General features: G+C 41.6%; 1 protein-coding gene across 2 annotated transcripts in view; it reads right to left on the bottom strand.

The window, feature by feature from the left end:
- Positions 1–8373: 8373 nt before the first annotated feature.
- The window catches only part of LOC108697715 (multiple epidermal growth factor-like domains protein 11), a 20451-nt gene continuing 8881 nt past the window's right edge, over positions 8374–19943 (bottom strand). For both annotated transcript variants that reach the window (XM_018228021.2, XM_018228029.2), the window contains exons 3-9: positions 18143–18278; positions 17213–17301; positions 15840–15903; positions 14044–14132; positions 13671–13783; positions 11307–11463; positions 8374–10277 (exon numbers count right to left, since the gene is read on the bottom strand). In XM_018228021.2, coding sequence (XP_018083510.1) covers positions 10114–10277; positions 11307–11463; positions 13671–13783; positions 14044–14132; positions 15840–15903; positions 17213–17301; positions 18143–18278 — 812 coding nt within the window. In that variant the 3' untranslated portion in view covers positions 8374–10113. The remainder of the gene's footprint in view (positions 10278–11306; positions 11464–13670; positions 13784–14043; positions 14133–15839; positions 15904–17212; positions 17302–18142; positions 18279–19943) is intronic.

Here is a 19943-nt window from a genome sequence, read left to right on the forward strand (position 1 = left end):
TTATTTTAATATTTTTCGGGGGATTTTCTGTATTTTAAATTTCAGTAAAACAAAATTGCGACGCTCACAGGCTGAGACAAGTCACTTGTGAGCGTCGACGTTTCAGGTATGACTGCATTTTCTGCCGTGGAAGAGAATTTTAAAGCGGTGCGGTTTTATATCTCCCATGTTTTACAAATGCACAGTTGCTACCTCATCTGGTTTAACCGTGACCAGCGCTCTTTCATTGTTCTCACTGTAAGAAGTGCCTTCTGCACGCTTCACTCAGGCAGCAAGCCAATCAAAATACAAATAACAAACCATCCTCATGTTTTTTTTTTTCCAGGGTTGCTTTTACCCCTCCCCGTTATAAAGCGCCTTGTGCTTAAAGTTGTCTAGTTTTAAGAAATGTGGAGATGAATGTGGTAGTGGCATTTATGAAAGGGTTAAAAGCTTTTTTCCAGTTTCTACTTGAACGAGCCTATAACACATAGCCCTTTAATATAACTTTTAGCGTTGCACATAAAAATTAACATTTAGCCATAGGCAATCTTCTCTAAAAAAAAGGATAATCAATGTATGTACTCTTGTTTGATAATAAGTGTTCCGTGTGAATCAAATATTTTACATATGCCAAGGTTTTCTGTGGTTATTTTGACATTTTTGCTCTTAAAAAAAAAATATGCAGCCGTGCTCTAAAAGGGATACCGTCACTTTAATTTTGTGCAATTGCTGATATGCCCTGAACATGACCCGATACCCTGACAATGGGATATTTATTCCTGTTTTTGGAGCTATAGCTACTCTTATTTCTAGTAGGGATGCACCGAATCCACTATTTTGGATGCAGCCGAACCCCCGAAACCTTTGTGAAAGATTCGGCCGAATTCCGAACCGAAACCTAATTTGCATATGCAAATTAGGGGTGGGAAGGGGTAAACATTTTTTACTTCCTTGTTTTGTGACAAAAAAAAGTTTGTGATTTTCCTCCCCGCCCCTAATTTGCATATGCAAATTAGGATTCGGATTTGGTTTGGCCCGGCAGATGGATTTGGCCGAATCCATCTGAAAAAGGCAGAATCCCGAACCGAATCCTGGATTCGGTGCATCCCTAATTTCTAGGGCAAGTGCTACCTACTTTCTTCTATGGGAGTGCCCCAGTTGGGGAGAATTCTTTTTGTAGCTATGACAAATAAGATGATTTGGGGAAATTAAAATGAATCAAAAATATTTGAGACCCGGGCATGACGGCAATTTTAGAAAACGGTCTGTATCCCTTTAAGTTACAATTCCGCTTGAAAAATTTTACCTCCGTTGTTGATTTGACTCGTGTGCATTGAGAGTACTGATATGATTCCTGCAAAAGTGCTGTGTGTATTCTATGTTCATTGTATAGACTGTTTGTCCGTGCCAACAGGCACATTCTTAATAAATGTATAAATAAGATCTTGGGTTCTAAAGCAGATCCTTAGCAATCAAGTACCATGTACCTTGTGAAGCCTCCGGGAGACTCCCCTCTCATAGAGATTACGAGTGATCCAAACTATCTATCCATGTTCATGCAGTGATCCCCAGCCAGTAGCTCACCAGCAACATGTTGCTCTCCAACGCCAATTTGTTAATCCCAACCTTACCTGCAATTACCCGAACCGCAACTAAGTACCTTATCCGCAATCCGATCCGCGACCCGCTGACCATCAAGAAACAGGAAGTGCTGTCATTGAATAAACCGGAAGTGCTTGATAAAGGGTCCTGTGAGACTCGAAAAGTCGCATTTTTTGTCTACTGAGCCTATAAATCACAAAAGTTTCACAAGAAACAACGTGTCAGTGTGCTGCGGTCTGTTGGACATTGAGTAAACCGGAAGTGACGTCACTGGAAGTTGGCGTTATCCGAAAAAAAGGAGTTAAACGGGAAACGCTGCCATTGTAAACCGGAAGTGACATCATTGGACGTAGACGTGGGCAGGAAAAAAAGGAGTGAAACTCGCAAATGAGAAGACCTGCAAACCTGGAGAACCACCGACCCGCGTCTATTCCCCCCCCCCCCCGGAACGTCTACCAGCAACTCGCAGGGTACCGCACGTTTTTGCGGGTACCTGATCTGATGCCGGACTCAACTTTGGATGTTGCTCCCAGTGTTCTCAAAGCAGGTGCCTAGTGTGGAATTCCTGGCTTGGAGCAGGTTTTGGTTGCATAAAAAACAGGTATATTGCCAAACAGAGCCTCCTGTAGGCTGACAGTCCACATAGGGGCCACCAAATAGCCAATCACAGCCCTTATTTGGCACCCCAGGAACTTTCTGCATGCCTGTGTTGCTCCCCAACTCTTTATTTTTTAATGTGGCTCATGGGTAAAAAAGGTTGGGGACCCCTGCTCTAATTTGATTATCATATAGTGATAAAAGATGCACTTTATTCATTTCCACATTAGATCCACACATCGTTCAGTTTTATATATTTCCTCCCTTTTTTATCCACCTCATTTTTTTTTTTGGTGCATATATATAATTTTCTTCCCTTGTATCACAATAACGGTTCTGGCCTTTCTGTTGCCTTTGATGTGAGCCATAAGCAAAGCTATTATTGGTGTCTTCCACCTGAGACAGCTGCAATTAATATCCCCATGTGGCATAGGTTTAAAGGAGAAGGAAAGCTATCGAAGTAGTTTATTGCCAATAGATTAGCCACAATAGTGCAAGCTATAACACTATGTTTATTCTGTAGAATGCGTTACCATACCTGATTAAACAGCTCTAGAAGCTCTCTATTTGTTTGGGATAGCAGCTGCCATATTAGCTTGGTGTGACATCACTTCATGTCTGAGTCTCTCCCTGCTCACTTATAGCTCTGGGCTCAGATTACAGCAGGGAGGGGAGAGAGGAGCCATTGTTGCGTATATATAATTTTCTCCCCATGTATCACAAGGACTGTGACCACAATTATTGGCACTTCAGAGCAGAGTCCCTTGTGCAAATGGGACTGAACATAAGGATTCTTACTTTTAGTAAAAAGTTAATTTATCAGCACAAACCTTTTTTAATGGAAAAAAATGGGGTGGGGGGAATAATTGGTTTTGACATAACAATTGAGCTATAGGAAGAGCTGCCAGCCACTAATTAATAGATTAAATTGGGCTCATTGTCTGCCCCCTAGTGCTTTAATTTCTTTGTACAATGGGTTGGTGACTTTTCTATCAAGACTTGAAGCCAGCCATGCACTGGGCTACCAGATGACTAGATCTGTAGATAAAGGACTGGATTATAGCGGACCCCATTGTCCAAGAAATAAAGAATATGGCAAGTAATGCTGTATGTTACATACTAAACGTATGCCTTCAAAGTAATCTGCAGCAGTAATCTGTTCTGATTCAGTCTACACTGGTTTCTCTGCTGTCTTGTGAATCTGAATTACTTATCATGCTTGTATTGTGCATATATACTGTATCTAGCTATCTATCTATATATATAATGTCCCTAAGCTCAGGTAAGTAACAGCAGCCCAGAGAATGCCCTGCACGGAAGATCGAGAACTACCTGGGGAATATTTGGAGGAACAGATCAAATACCTTTAGCGGGGAAGAAGCCCATAATTTGGTGAAGGAATTCTAACGCAATTCATTGTTGATCTGTGTTGGATGATGGTTGTGGTACCAGGTGAGATTCTTCCAAATATAATTTTAAGCTCGTCAGAAACAGTGCGGGCTGGCCCGGGACCCACGGTTTTACCCCCTTTCCCCCTTACAAATGCTAGCTTCCGACTTCCAGGTTGAACTTTTTTTAGATGCGCACCTGCTTGCCCTGCCCCTTTTGTGACGTTATCGGTGGGGCGGGGTGGGTCTATAAAAGGAAGGCGGGCGCGGGTTGGGGAAATGCCGACCCACACATCACTACTGACGACATTTAACATAGTGACTGGATGTTCTGCAGGTTTTCTTTCAAAAATGATGTTCTACTGAGGATGGTCCTGGGATTATTGTCGCACTTTTGATTGATATTGGCCAGGGAAAGCATTGGCATGCAGTGAAAGCTCCCTCTAATGATTCTCTGTGGTGCTTCTTCATACCCCATACTTTCTACTCGCTGCACAGCTTCACTCAAGACTAAAACTGTACATATGTGTACTGATAAAATCTCCTACAATGTTGTCAGGTATTCAGCATGTGTGGAAGGATGATCCCATCATATCTCTCTGCAGGACTTTTTTTTTCTGGATTATGGATCTTTTGTAATTTATATCTTCATACTTTAAGGGTAGGTCCACACTGGGCGTTTTGGGTAGATTTGGCCGCCTAGCGACTAATCGCCTCGTCTTTGCGGCAACCAATCTCCCTAAACGCCTTCCCTGACTCTGCGCCGGCTTAAAATGAAAAAATGCCGGTGCTGATCACACGCGGCGGTTTGTTTTCCGAAGTCGACCGAAGTTGCCTCACGAGGAAACTTCAGGCGACTTCGGAAAATGAATTGCCACGTGTGATTAGCGCCGGCGGTTTTTCATTTAAAGCCACTGCAGAGTCAAGGAAGGCGTTTGGGGAGATTGGTTGCCGCAAAAACGAGGTGATGAGTCGCCAGGCAACCAAATCTCCCCAAAACGCCCAGTGTGGCCTGACCCTAAGGGCAGAGACAGACGAGAAGATTCGGGGAGATTGTTGCCCGGCGAAAAATCACCTCTTCTTCAGGCGACTAATCTCCCCGAACTGCCTCCCCGGTGGCTAGACTCTAAATTGCAATATCTATTGCCCGCATTGGCATCGCGTCTTCATTATTTTTGTTCTACTATTGAATGCATCCTGTTGAGTCACGTGATCAGGAGACACGCAGAGCCTGCAGCACACAAGTTATACAAGTATCGTAAGTGTATTGGCACTATTTATTTACTACGACAAGGAATCTTTTAACCTGTCCGATTGACCAAATGACCGATTTCTGGGGAACATTCTGAAAACAGTTGAAAAAAGTGTTTGGAAGGAGAACAACCCCTTTAAAGGAGACCTGAACCCCCCACTGAGATATAACAGACCCCTCAATCTGGCCCCTGCACCTCTCCCTCCACCCACAGTGTATTACCTATATCAGCGCTCCTATTGGGAATCCTGAGTGCAAGAAACAGCGGGGTCCCTCAGCGCATCTTCTTTCCATTCATACCCATTTTAGATCTGTACCCCGACAAGGAGCCTGCAGTCACATGCAATGTTGGGGATAGTCCGGAATCCACTTCAACTGTGCATGTGACTGCAGCCTCTGGGACTGCGAAGAGACCCAAAGTGGATAAGAATGGACAGAAGATGGTGCCAAGTGGCTGCGCTGCTTCTTTCATTCAGGATTCCCAATAGTAGCGCTGATATAGGTAATACACTGTTGGTCCAGGGAGAGGTTTTGGGGCAGTTGAGGGGGCTGTTATATCTCATGGGGGTGGCTTAGTTCTCCTTAAATGTCTTGCAATTAAAAAATAAATAATGTAAATGGCAAAAGTGCTTAGAACAGCAGCCTCATCAATTCTACATTCCAATTATGGAGCCTTCACCACAGGTTTGACCTACAAGGAGGGGGCTTGACCAACCACTGCCCTTAATAATCTGAGCTCCGTTGTGTGTTACACATGAGCAGTGGGCACGTTCTAATGGTCCTTTCTTACAGGCACAGTAGGATATGATTAACCAATCACAGCACTGTCTTAATTCAAGGCAATATGAACCTCAGTTTTCTTCCAGGTCTGACTAGCTGCTGATTGGCTGGCATCTTGCAAGTGCTGAGCATTATGGGAATCTCAGGAATTACTGAGCATGACAGCTAAAACTTTTTTTGGGGAAGATGACCTGCTTTATGAACATCAAGATACAATTATTAATCAGCGCCACAGGCTATGGAAAAAAACATAACAGAACCTAGTGCAATATTGTTAATATTCAGTGTAATCTGTGTGTGTCTTGAATCATAGAACATCTATGCACAGATTTTTCGTGTGTGTTTTAAAGTGCTATAGTGTTTCCTACAAGGTGCTATCTCCAAAATAAAATTATAATGAAGTCAAACAAAGTGCTTTGAGTGTTTGCTTCAAAAAGCAAAATAAATTAAAATACGTTGCAATGGTGTTTTCTTCAATCAGTAAAAGGCAAATCTAGTCCTTTTGTAGTATAATCAGCCTTTTTAACCTGGGGTCTATATGGACTTTATGGGGGAGGGGGTTACCAGCTCACTGAATGGACTTGCAAAAGAAATGTGTACCCATGGCAACACAGGCAATATCAGGGAAATAGCAGGGAAAGGAAACCCACCTCTGAATAAGCTGACCTCATCGAAACGCATCAGGTGTGACATCACTTCCAATCTCGGCCGTGAGTGGATGTACAGGTGGAACATACGGGAGAGGGAGACGCCGGCAGGACCCATCTCTTTGTATTGCAAGGGTTCACCTCTATGATCTGCACTATAAGACTCGATTGTTTGATACGTGCTCAGAAGTGTGACTTATGTAAGTGAAATAAGTTTTAAAACCTTTTAAAAAAAAAAACAAATTACACTATGGGCACTGTCCCTGCTTTTTAAAGGGCATGTAAAGGCAAAAAAATAAAATCCAATTATAACTTTCTTCAATGAAAAAGAAACCTATCTCCAATATACTTTAATTAAAAAATGTGTATCGTTTTTATAAAAAACCTGACTGTATGCAGTGAAATTCTCCCTTCATTTACTGCTGTGGATAGGAATTGTCAGACGGTCCCTAACTGCTGAGCAGGGAAACAATCATACTTATGAACAGCAGGGGGAGCCCCCGCCTTACTTCCCAGCCATGCAGAACTCAAGCAGCTTTGTTTATGACGATCCCTAAGCAGCCCAGACCACACTGAGCATGTGCACAGTCTTAGTCTTGCAAAGATGTATAACAAAGTTACAAGATGGTGACCCCCTGTAGTCAACTTTGAAAGCATAAATTATTTGTTTGATTAGGCTTGTGGTGCAGTAAGTTCATATTTATATTTAGTATACAAAATACAGCATTTCTAGCCTTATTCTATTTTAGCCTTTACATGCCCTTTAATGTCTTTACAGAAAATGGAATACTCTGGAGTTGATGTTGATTACAAGGAATCTTGTAAATTGCCAATCGCACCAGAGAGTGCTGATTTTTACTGATTGAAGAAAATATCACTGCACCTTATTTTAATTCATTTTACATTTTGAAGCAAGCACTACAAGCACCTTGTTTGACTTGATTATCATTTTATTTTGGAAATAGCGCCTTGTTGAAATCACTATAGCACTAAAACACACACACACGAAAAATCTGTGCATAGACGTTCTATGGTTCAAGACACACACAGATTAGTGTTGTAACACTTTGGGGACTGCAGTGAATATTAAAGGGCACCTATCACAGCCAAAATCAAACACATATTAACAATCTGACCAGTACAAGCTAAACACGTTTAATCAAACTACATATATAGTTTTTTGAAAACACTGCAGGTTTTAAAAAAATCCCTTACTTTGTCAAATGGGTTCTTTCACTGAGGGAGGCCATATTGAGACTCTAACAGAGACTCTAATGTGCAAATTTCAGGAGCATGCTCAGATTGTAACACTGCTTTGAGTATTCTACCCAGAATGCCTTGTTTTAGTAAACTCCTCCACTAGAAGTATCCACTAGAAGTGCTGCCACCTGCTAACTTCCAGCAGGTGGCAGCACTACTGTACAGCAGCTAACACACAGGTTTGGCTGATTTGAAAATAGCTTAGAAGGGTTGATAAGCAAACAAGGAATTTGAACTGAGCATGTGCGAGATTTCAGAGCTACAGTTGGCTGGGAAGATATAGGTAGGAGGAGCCAGTGAAATCCAAGATGGCTGCCTCAGCTAGAACTGCAGGGGAGATAGGGGAGATCTTGCAGAAGGTATAGGGAGCTGATCATTTACATTATACAAACAATTCTAACTGTTTTAAAAATCGGATTTCTTGAACTTTCACATAGTGTATTTACTTAGTAAATGATTTTGGTCATGATTGGTGCCCTTTAATGTTGCACTAGGTTCTGTTTTTTTTTTTCCCCCCCCCCCCCATAGCCTGTGGTGCTGATCTATAATTATATCTTGATTTGATGAACCAGTGGAGGAACTGTGAAAAAGATCGGCAAAGGAAAAAATTCTGATGGTTTACTTTTCCTTTAAATCTTGCAAATATTTGTTGTTTTTTTTGCAGTTTTAACTGTTATACAGTTTGTATATTGCTTTATGAACATGTTGAAACCTATCATCACCCTCCCAGTCCTCTATGTGATCAGATGACTAATAAGAGAGAGAAGCTTATTGCCAGGACCTCCCTCCCTGATATTCATCAGAAACATCAGTATCACGGCACAGGATTCTCCGAACATAAAAAATAAAATAAAAATTCGGCTGAAAAAAAAAACAAAAACATTTTAATGGGAGGAAAGAACATAGTTCTCAGTATTCTGATTGAAAACATCAGTTTTACATTTCCATTAGTTTACAAGCTGCACAACTAACAATATCATCCATTAACCGCAAAGGAGAGTGTTGCTGAGTTAAATTATATAACAAAACATTTACATCTAAACCTCACTGTACACTTTATATATATGAGACAGGAAACCTCCGTCATAAAAACTGTACAGAACAAACAATAGAATTCGACATGAGCCACTTACGTTACTTTAAAAAAGCTGCAACGTGTCTCCTGCACAAATCTGATTGGTTCCAAATAGTACCACAAATAGTCATTTCTGTTTCCTACATTTGTACCTGTTGCTTTCCTTTAATTTTCCCCATTAGCTTCTCAGTAGTCCTGGGCACTGACCTGCCAAATGCTTAGGCTAATACCACACGTGATGGATATTTATCAACAGGCTGAGAAGCAGTCCCTTTTCCTGCATCTGGGACCAGGGGCGTAACAAGAGCATGCCGGGTGCAAACAAGCAGCGCATTTCCTGCACCCGCGTTGATGCAGTGGTTACAGGTTCAGGCAAGGAAGGGGCTGATTCTTGGCCTATGTTCATTTGCAGGCTGAGAATAAACCTCGTCTGGTGTTAGCTGGGAGCATGCTCAGGGTCGGGCCCAAGGTCTAAGGCTTTCTGGTGGGCCTCTGGCATCCCAGTCCAAAAGAAAAACTAAAACTGTGAGCCCACCAGAAAACCTAAGACAGTGGACCTTTCCAATCTATTATTCCTCCTCTCCTCACTCAACCTCTCTAGTTTTTTTATTTATACTTACAATATTCTTCTATTATTAAGCATTTTCCCCCATAAAGAAATAGGGAATGACCATGCAATAGACCAAATGGTAAGAAACAAGAGGCCCACTAACACGTGGGCTTCCCGGGAGTTTTCCTGGTATCCCGGTGGGCCAGTCTGACATTGAGCATGCTCAATTGGGACGGATAGTAAATGTAAAGGCTAATTCACTGGGTGGTGTCAAAGTCACTCCCAATGGTGTAACTAGAGAAGAAGCAGACCCTGTGGTTGGGAGAATTTGTGCATCTGCAATGGCAGTCCATCAAGCAGGCAGGGGGCTGCGCTGGGACCCTTCAAATATTTTTTGTGGGGGGCCAGGCCCGGGATTGTTAATGCCGATGGGCTCTGCCCTGTGTATTTAATCAGTTTGTTTCTTTTCCTGGGCTGGCGCTGTTGTGAAAAAAATAAGCACTGGGCCAAACTTACTCGAGCCCCAGGCTCCCCTTGCTTTGGGCTTAGGCAGTGGAGTCACATTTTCCGATTCTACTCTACTTTGCATGTGGGGGTTCCATGGATAATGAAAGAAAAATGGCGGCGCTCTTTTAGTTATTTCCACAGGCTGGAGTATTTTTATTTCCAAAAATGAGCAAAGGGGGGAAAAAAACACTCCGACTGTATTGCCTGTGGGCTCCTTAACATATTGCACCACCCCCACCAGTGAATTTAACTTTGCCTCTCCTTAAAAAGCTGCTTGAAGGAGACACCAACAAAGTCATTGATTGAACTGTAACAGTCCGGCGAGTTGCTTCAGCTACCAGGGAACACATTTTATCACATAAGTTTTAGCAAAAAAAAAATACAGAAAGCAATTTTGATATTTGAAAACAATAAGTTTTGAGAAGCTGCACTTCCCCTTTAAAAGGAAATGAATATAAAGCAGAATGTGAGGGTCACCATCCAGCATACACCGGCTCCGTATCGTGGGTAACTCCATACAGATAACTAGGGGGCCTTTGGGATTCCAGCAGCCGGGACTTGGAACTGCACCTTCTCACGTCTCTTTCTACACTCGCTTTCTGCTTCCTCACAGCAAACAGAATGAGAATGATCAGACCTGCAGAGGAAAAACACTGGGATGACTGGCCTGTCTTTCATAAATGTGGCTTCATATTCCAAATATGAAATAAATACTGTATAGTATGGCCTACAAGCAGTCTCTGGAACATGCTGACCTAATTGTGCCCCCAGTGTGCGGAAGTGACGTCACGCGCACTCTTGCGCATGACATCACTACTGCTAAAAGTGATGTCACATTACTATTATATTATATAGGCGGTCACATTAGGCACAGGCCCTAGAGTGCTTAAAATACGGTCCTGCCAGAGATGTATGGAAGGCCAAATCAGTAGCAGGATCTTTAGGACATATAAACCATGGATGCATCTTAAAAGGGATACTGTCATAGGAAAACACATCAGTTAATAGTGCTGTTCCAGCAGAGTTCTGCACTGAAATCCATTTTTCAAAAGAGTGAACTGATTTTTTTTAGATTTCAATTTGAAATCTGACATGGGGCTAGACATATTGTCCGTTTCCCAGGAGCCCCCAGTCATGTGACTTGTGCTCTGATAAACTTTAGTCACTCTTTACTGCAAGTTGGAGTGATATCACCCCCCAACAGCTGAACAATGGGAAGGTAACAGCTCCCTGGTAGATATAAAATAGCACTTAATAGAAAAAAATCCAGGTCCCACTGAGACACATTCAGTTACATTGAGTAGGAGAAACAACAGCCTGCCAGAAAGCAGTTCCATCCTAAAGTGCTGGCTCTTTCTGAAATCACATGACCAGGCAAAATGACCCGAGATGCACCTACACACCTATATTATAACTAGAAAAAATATACTTATTGGTTCAGGAATTAAATTTTATATGGTAGAGTGAATTATTTGCAGTGTAATTTAGGAATAAAAACTACATCATAAAAATCCCTTTAACTGGAATCTGTGGAATCCTTGGCATCAATAGGAGCCTCAGTGATTGTAGTTGTAGGATCTTCTCACCCCAATCACTATCACCTGGCTACAATAAGTTGTGATACATTTACACCCCTTCTTGTTCTAACAAAGCAGAAATGACTTACATGCGCAAAAAATGACGAGCAATATAATAGTAAGCGGTGCAATTTTACACGTATCTCCGGCTTTACGGAAGAAAGTTTCCATACAGTAACTCGGCTCTGTGCTTCCCTCTGGGCAGAAAGCATCTTCTGGGCATTGAATCGGGTTTATGTCTGGGCTCTGAAATAAGCAGAATACATTTACCTTCACTAGAGTTGTTCTACTTAACATTCAGCCCTGGGCAAAACACACCTACCTGCTATCATTTAGGCAAAGTGGGAATGTCTAAACCATATCACCTCTTGTTAAAATACAACTCCTTACACCCTGTTAGTCTAGGTTTATGGTTTCCCTTATATATCCCACAGTCCCTTCCCAGAGACTATTATCCACTGTTACTATAGGCACCATCTCTCCCTACTATACCTGCTATCCCACAGTCACACTCCCTTACCAGAGACTCTTATCCACTGTTACCATAGGCACCATCTCTCCCTACTATACCTGCTATCCCACAGTCACACTCCCTTCCCAGAGACTATTATCCCACTGTTACTATAGACATCATCTCTCCCTACTATCCCACAGTCACACTCCATTCCCAGAGACTATTATCCACTGTTACTATAGACACCATCTCTCCCTACTATACCTGCTATCCCACAGTCACACTCCCTTCCCAGAGACAATTATCCACTGTTACTATAGGCACCATCCCTCCCTACTATACCTGCTATCCCACAGTCACACTCCCTTCCCTGAGACTATTATCCCACTGTTACTATAGGCACCATCTCTCCCTACTATACCTGCTATCCCACAGTCACACTCCCTTCCCTGAGACTATTATCCCACTGTTACTATAGGCACCATCTCTCCCTACTATACCTGCTATCCCACAGTCACACTCCTTTCCCAGAGACTCTTATCCCACTGTTACTATAGACACCATCTCTCCCTACTATACCTGCTATCCCACAGTCACACTCCCTTCCCTGAGACTATTATCCCACTGTTACTATAGGCACCATCTCTCCCTACTATACCTGCTATCCCACAGTCACACTCCCTTCCCAGAGACTATTATCCCCACTGTTACTATAGGCACCATCTCTCCCTACTATACCTGCTATCCCACAGTCACACTCCTTTCCCAGAGACTCTTATCCCACTGTTACTATAGACACCATCTCTCCCTACTATACCTGCTATCCCACAGCCACACTCCCTTCCCAGAGACTATTATCCCCACTGTTACTATAGGCACCATCTCTCCCTACTATACCTGCTATCCCACAGTCACACTCCCTTCCCAGAGACTATTATCCCACTGTTACTATAGACACCATCTCTCCCTACTATACCTGCTATCCCACAGTCACACTCCCTTCCCAGAGACTATTATCCCACTGTTACTATAGACACCATCTCTCCCTACTATACCTGCTAATCCCACAGTCACACTCCCTTCCCAGAGACTATTATCCCACTGTTACTATAGGCACCATCTCTCCCTACTATACCTGCTATCCCACAGTCACACTCCCTTCCCAGAGACTATTATCCACTGTTACTATAGGCACCATCTCTCCCTACTATACCTGCTATCCCACAGTCACACTCCCTTCCCAGAGACTATTATCCCACTGTTACTATAGACACCATCTCTCCCTACTATACCTGCTATCCCACAGTCACACTCCCTTCCCAGAGACTATTATCCCACTGTTACTATAGACACCATCTCTCCCTACTATACCTGCTATCCCACAGTCACACTCCCTTCCCAGAGACTATTATCCCACTGTTACTATAGGCACCATCTCTCCCTACTATACCTGCTATCCCACAGTCACACTCCCTTCCCAGAGACTATTATCCACTGTTACTATAGGCACCATCTCTCCCTACTATACCTGCTATCCCACAGTCACACTCCCTTCCCAGAGACTATTATCCCACTGTTACTATAGACACCATCTCTCCCTACTATACCTGCTATCCCACAGTCACACTCCCTTCCCAGAGACTATTATCCACTGTTACTATAGGCACCATCTCTCCCTACTATACCTGCTATCCCACAGTCACACTCCCTTCCCAGAGACTATTATTTCACTGCTACTGTAGATGCTGCAGGTGAATTATTTGATTCATTATTGAACATTCCTATACTGTTAACTACTAGAATTTCTGCTATTGACTGACTACTCCATAATAACAGTAATTTAATATATTTATCCTCTGGAATTGGTTGGCTTTGCCTTGCAAGGACGTTTTAGTTATTAAATATCCCTTCTACCTTCTTAATTTTCTGCCTCATACCCAGCGGGAACATCATCCACCTCCCCCTTCTGTACCTGGACCCAAAGTAAAACAAATCTTACAGGACAATAATGATCTTCAGGACAAACATTACAGTTTGCTGCTCCCCATTTGGACTGATATTCACCGTCTTGGCAGAACTTACACATGTGGTCACCAGACTCTTTATATGAACCTGAAGACATGAGAAACGTGTTACATACAGAATGTGCAGAGGTACAATCCAGGAGTAACAGAATTATTTCTCAGTGAACAGTGGTTGTTGTACTTATCACAACTAACAGGCGAGATTCCCTTCGCTTATAACCAGTAACAGATATAGGAAACCCTGATATCATCTGTGTGATTTGGTCATAGACTGGTTGCCTGTCTCAGCCCTAGTGGAATATACTGTATAGCCAATAGGACTAGTCCTGAAACCAAGATGAGACTTACCAGGCCGACAAAGAGAACACTCGGTGGAACCTGGCGCTAAGGCTTCCTCTCCATTGGGACAGACAGGACAAGTGATGCAGCTGGTGGTGCTGGTGAAGGAGACAAGAGTGAGTTGACATAATGGCGGCTTCAAAAAAAAAAAAAAAGCATTAATTATTTATTGTCTAAAAAAAAAAAGGAATCTTCCCTCAATAACAGATATCACTATATATAACTCAACCAATTTAGTTGGCAAGAAGTTAAATCTGAATAAAACAGGTTCAGAGTCATTCAAACTTACATCGTCTCTTTCTTTTAAAGATTCCAGAAACAGGGATCAAATATTCAAGTTTCTCCGTATGTAGAACAAATGTCAGTCTGTCATTCCGATTTGTTTTAAGAACTTTCTTTGTCATCCGCTTGATTATTTTTGTATATATTTTATTATATGTTTCATTTGAATATTTTTATTTTCACATTTTTGTTCATTTTGAACTAGGACACTCAGAGACTGCAGGATTGTAGCCGTCCAATGGGCAAAATCCAGTAAAATATTTGTACATCACAGTGAGTTTACTTTCTCTGGCTCGGGTAAAGTCAGAGGGGTTAGTTTATTAAAGCAACAGGCCGCCATAACTTGAATCCCAGAGAATTAAAGGCAAACTAAGTAACTGTGCTGGAAAAAGCATATGCAGGACAGGGAGTTTGTATGTTTTCCCTACACCTGCTCTGAGACCTTAGTATTTTCTTAGGTTCTGCCAATGCTCACAATGTTCAACACCATCTCAACACCAAGTCCCAAAAATATAGTTTTCAATGCAGTGATTTGAATATGAGACTGGAATATGAATAGGAGAGGACTGAATAGAAAGAAGAGTAATAAAAAGTAGCAAGAACAAAACATTTGTAGCTTTGGGGATGACTTGGGGCAGTTGGGAAATTGACAATATGTCTAGTCCCATGTCAGATTTCAATATTGAATATAAAAAAAATCTGTTTGTTCTTTTGAGAAATGGATTTCAGTGCAGAATTCTGCTGGAGCAGCACTATTAACGGATTCATTTTGAAAAAAACATGTTTTCCCATGACAGTATCCCTTTAAAGAGCATTTTTTTTAAGTGGGGTCAGTGACCCCTCATTTGAAAGCTGGAAAGGGTCAGAAGAAGGAGACAAATAATTAAAAAAATAAATAATTAAAACCAGTTGAAAAGTTGCTTAGAATTAGCCATTCTGTAACATATTAAATGTTATCTTAAATGTCAACCAACTCTTTTGGGTGGGGAGACACGCATAGATTCTGGGAGATTTGGTCGCCCGGGGACAAATCTCCTCTTCTTCGGGCGACTAATTTCCCCTACCTGCCTTCCCACCGGCTAGAATCGAAATTGCTGATGTGTTGGTCTCACGAGGAAACTTCAGGCATCTTTGGAAAACGAAGCATTTGAGTGCCATCCCGTCTGCGATTTAGAATGTAGCTGGCGGGAAGGCTTTTCGGGGAGATTAGTAGCCCGAAGAAGAGGCAACCAAATCTCCCTGAACCTTTGCGTGCGTCTCTGCCCTTAAGCAGCACCTAGAAACATTACCATTCCAACTGGAGAACAGCTCGACCTTACAAAGAATATAGAAAGATCCAGTACAAATTTGTCTATATACTAGTAAATGTTATGAAGTACTGTCAATTCATTTCTCTCTCACCCCACCCACCATCCCTTCTCCAAATTCTAGGCCAGGGCTTAATAAATGTGTATATGGCCGAGCCAATGAGAGGCGGAGCACCATCCTGTTATTAGCAATAAAATAGAAGGAATTGTTATTACTTGCAATAGGACCCCCGAGGGCACGGCTCACATGAAGTAGCGTTTTCATGAGCGGAGTAAAACCCTGTTCAGAAAGAAACATGTTAAACTGACAGTTTTATATCAGCCTTTTAGTTCTATAAATGTACACGATCAGGACGGCAGATTGTAATTGCTTTTCTTTTGGGTTTTATCAGAAAAAATTATTGTCCAAAATTTACTTGAACAACATTAACAGGGACATTTCCCCAGTGCAACGAATAAACGGTTAGTCCCGATATATTAAGTGCAGTAAATTAGGGGTCATTTATAAACATACGGCAGGGGGGTCTGAAGGCTTTGCAGGGGGGCCCCTGAGATAGCAGCTCCTGTGGAACCCGGACCCCTAGTCCGATGTTGGGGAGGGAACAATGGCGTTTGCCACAAAATTGTGCAAGTACAAGGAGCATGTTTAAACTGGAGAACCTAATCAATATGTGCAACAGTTATCCATTTTTATGCAGCCACACCTGTGATTGTAAATGAACCCATAAAGGGGTTGTTCACCTTTGCGTTAACTTTTAGTATGATGTAGAGAGGGATATTCTGAGACCACTTGCAATTTTTTTTTTATTTTTTACTATTTGTGGTTTTTGAGTTATTTAGCTTTTTATTCAGCAGCTCTCCAGTTTGCATTTTCAGCAATATGGTTGCTAGGGTCCAAATTAGGGATGCACCGAATCCAGGATTCGGTTCGGGATTTGGCCAGGATTCAGCCTTTTTCAGCAGGATTTGGATTCGGCCGAATCCTTCTGCCCGGCCGAACGGAATCCGAATCCTAATTTGCAAATTAGGGTCAGGGAGGGAAATCGTGTGACTTTTTGTCACAAAACAAGAAAGTAAGAAAGTAACAATATGCAAATTAGGATTCGGATACGGTTCGGTATTCGGCCGAATCTTTCGTTTAGGAATTGCCTAGTCCAAATTACCCTAGCAACCATGCACGGATTTGCATAAGAGACTGGAATATAATAGGAGAGGCCCGAATAGAAAGATGAGTAATAAAAGTAGCAATAATACATGTGTAGCCTTACAGAGTATTTGTCTTTAGATGGGGTCAGTGACCCCCATTTGAAAGCTGCAAGAGTCAGAAGAAGGCAAATAACTCAAAAACTATAAAACAAATCATGAAGACCAACTGGAAAATTGATAAGAATGGCCCATTCTATAACATACTAAACATTTATTCGATCGATCGCTATTTTAGCGCTAAATACTTTGAGTTCGATATTCGAATTCGAAGGATTTCAATTCGATGGTCGGATTTCGAGGGTTTTAACCCCTCAAAATTCGACCCTTGATAAATCTACCCCTTAGTGACATACTAAGCCATAATATTAAATATAAAGCTTTACCTTTGTTGCACGGCTCACACCCGACAGATGCCGTTTGATTGGAATAGTAGCCTGACTGGCACGAATGGCAAGCGGAGCTTTGGGTGGCACTAAACAAGAAATAGATAGCAATCAGTCATAAATATTATATTTTTAATTTATATATTTATACAATATTTCTATTTAATTTATATATTTATATATTTCTATTTAATGTATATATTTCATTTATATTTCATTGATATAATATTTATATTTCATTTAGATATTTATATATAATGTATATATTTATATAATACTTTTTATTTAATTTATATATTTAATGTATATATTTATATCATATTTAATTTACATATTTTATATTTCTATTTAATTTATATATTCATAATATTTAATATATATATTTAATTAAGAAATAAAACAATAGAATATCTATATATCGTTTATATTTGTATAAACCCTGGACTGGATAATCTGTGGGTTCTGGCAAATGCCAGAGGAGCAGGGGCGATCCGCCAATGAGACGAGCTGAGGCGCTCGCCTCAGGCGGCATCGCCAGCTAGGTTTCCAGGGGCGGCAAAAAGCCGCTCCTGGTGCCTTTAAGAGCCGAATTTCCGGTTTTTGAACCGGAAATTCGGCTTTACTAGGGCGAGAGAGCGCAATTGCGCTCTCCGCACTAGCGTTGCTGCCTCCCCCCCGGAAATCGAATCGGGCTGGGGGGGCGGCATTACTGGAGCCGCCTCAGGCGGCAATACATACAGAAACGGCGCTGCAGAGGAGCCGCTATTAGATGTCACAGTCACTATTTATTGGGCCACTGGGGGGCTGTTTGGGCCTCTGTGTAATTGAAATGCCAAGGACTAATTAGAATCTTACTCCAGACCTGCTTAACATGTTGATCTTATAAAAGGAATAACGGGGAATGGAAATATGAAAAGCCATAGGACTTACTTGGTATAGAATCCTTGCGGGCACGGGAGGCAAAGTTGTTGGCCACTCTGGGGCTGGTAGTAGCCATTTGGGCAGGACAGACAGCTGGAGGAGTTTACACAGGAGCCACTTGTACAACAAGAACATTCTTCAGTGTCTGGGAGAAAAGAAAAAAAAAGAGTTGTAGCATTATTATTATTATTATTATTATCATTATTATCATTATTATCATTATTATTATTATTATTATTATTAGGAATGCTGCAGTTCATTGGTGATTCTAATGCCCTGAATGGACACAGGTTGGCTGTGTTAGTTACTGTATACGGAGAGTAAAGGATCTTTACAAACGACCGATTTCAGAACGTTCCGATAGTATCGATTACCTATCGGATGGTTGATGGTGTACGTACGATCGTCGGACGACAAGCCACAAGCCAAGTAACATATACAGAACAACGGACATATAAGGACCCGAACGTTCTTTGCTGAAAGCTTCATTTATAACCATATGAACTATGTAAAGAAATAAATTGGTGCTGCAGGAATATCACCCTATCACCTCATATGTGCAAGAAGTTTATTATGCCGTAGCATAAATCCATATGTCTGCATGGAGCAGGGAAGGAGAAACTGACCATATACTACAGACAGTGACACAATGCTGCACCACTCCTCGTTTGTTGAACAACGTTCGTCTGTACACGAAGCAAACGATACGGTTATATCTGTTCATAAAATTGTTCTCCGTAGACAGCATATTGTATGGTAAAATAATCGTCAGATGATCATTTAACGATATGATCGTTCATTGCAGAATGATAAAAGTATGCCCATGTATGGCCACCTTTAGATTGTAAGCTCTATTGAGCAAGGCCCTTTGTGGCATTTGCGAGGTACAGACTCTTCTGTTGTGCAACACTGTAGATTATGTTAGCACTTCATAAATAAGCGATAACAACATTACAGGTATGAAACCCGTTATCCAGAATGCTCGAGACCTGGGGTTTTCCAGATATCGGATCTTTCCGTAATTTGGACCTTCACACCTTAAGTCTACTAGAAAATCATGTAAACATTAATTAAACCCAATAGGCTGGTTTTGCTTCCAATAAGTAATCAAGGATCAAGTACAAGGTGCTGTTGTATTATTACAGAGAAAAAGGAAATTACATTTTTAAACATTTGGATAAAAAGGAGTCTATGGGAGAGGTCATTAGAAGATTTCTGGATGACGGATCCCATACCTCGACTAAGGACCTGATTTACTAATCTTTGTATCTTTTTCTTTTCCCCTGAATTGTATTTTATAGCACTACAAATCGTGGATCATACGAATTACTCTAAACCACAAAAACTAATTTGTTGAACAAAAAAAAAAAAAATACGAAAAACACTAATACAAAACGTTACCGTCTAAAAGCGGTCGAGGTCATATAGAAGTCCGTGGGAGCTACCACGTGGGGAGAGTTGAATTGTACCAATTTATACAAAAAAATAGAATCAGATTTGAAGAGATGGAGATCCAACACACTCTCATGGTTCGGCCGTATGAATGTAGTGAAGATGAACGTGCTTCCCAGATTGTTATATCTATTTCAAGCCCTCCCGGTCCAGTATCCGAACAACTGGCTGAACAAATTTCAGACAGCAATCACCAGATTCATCTGGCTTGACAAATCACCCCGATTACGCAAACAGATATTAACTAGGCCTAGGTCTTCCGGCGGAGTCTCCTTACCAGACATTCACCGCTACTATAAGGCAGCCATTCTTCAACAGGATAGTTGACTGGTCACACCACCTGGACAACAAATTATGG

The sequence above is a fragment of the Xenopus laevis genome, chromosome 1L, assembly GCF_017654675.1.
Source record: "Xenopus laevis strain J_2021 chromosome 1L, Xenopus_laevis_v10.1, whole genome shotgun sequence".
Taxonomy (NCBI): domain Eukaryota; kingdom Metazoa; phylum Chordata; class Amphibia; order Anura; family Pipidae; genus Xenopus; species Xenopus laevis.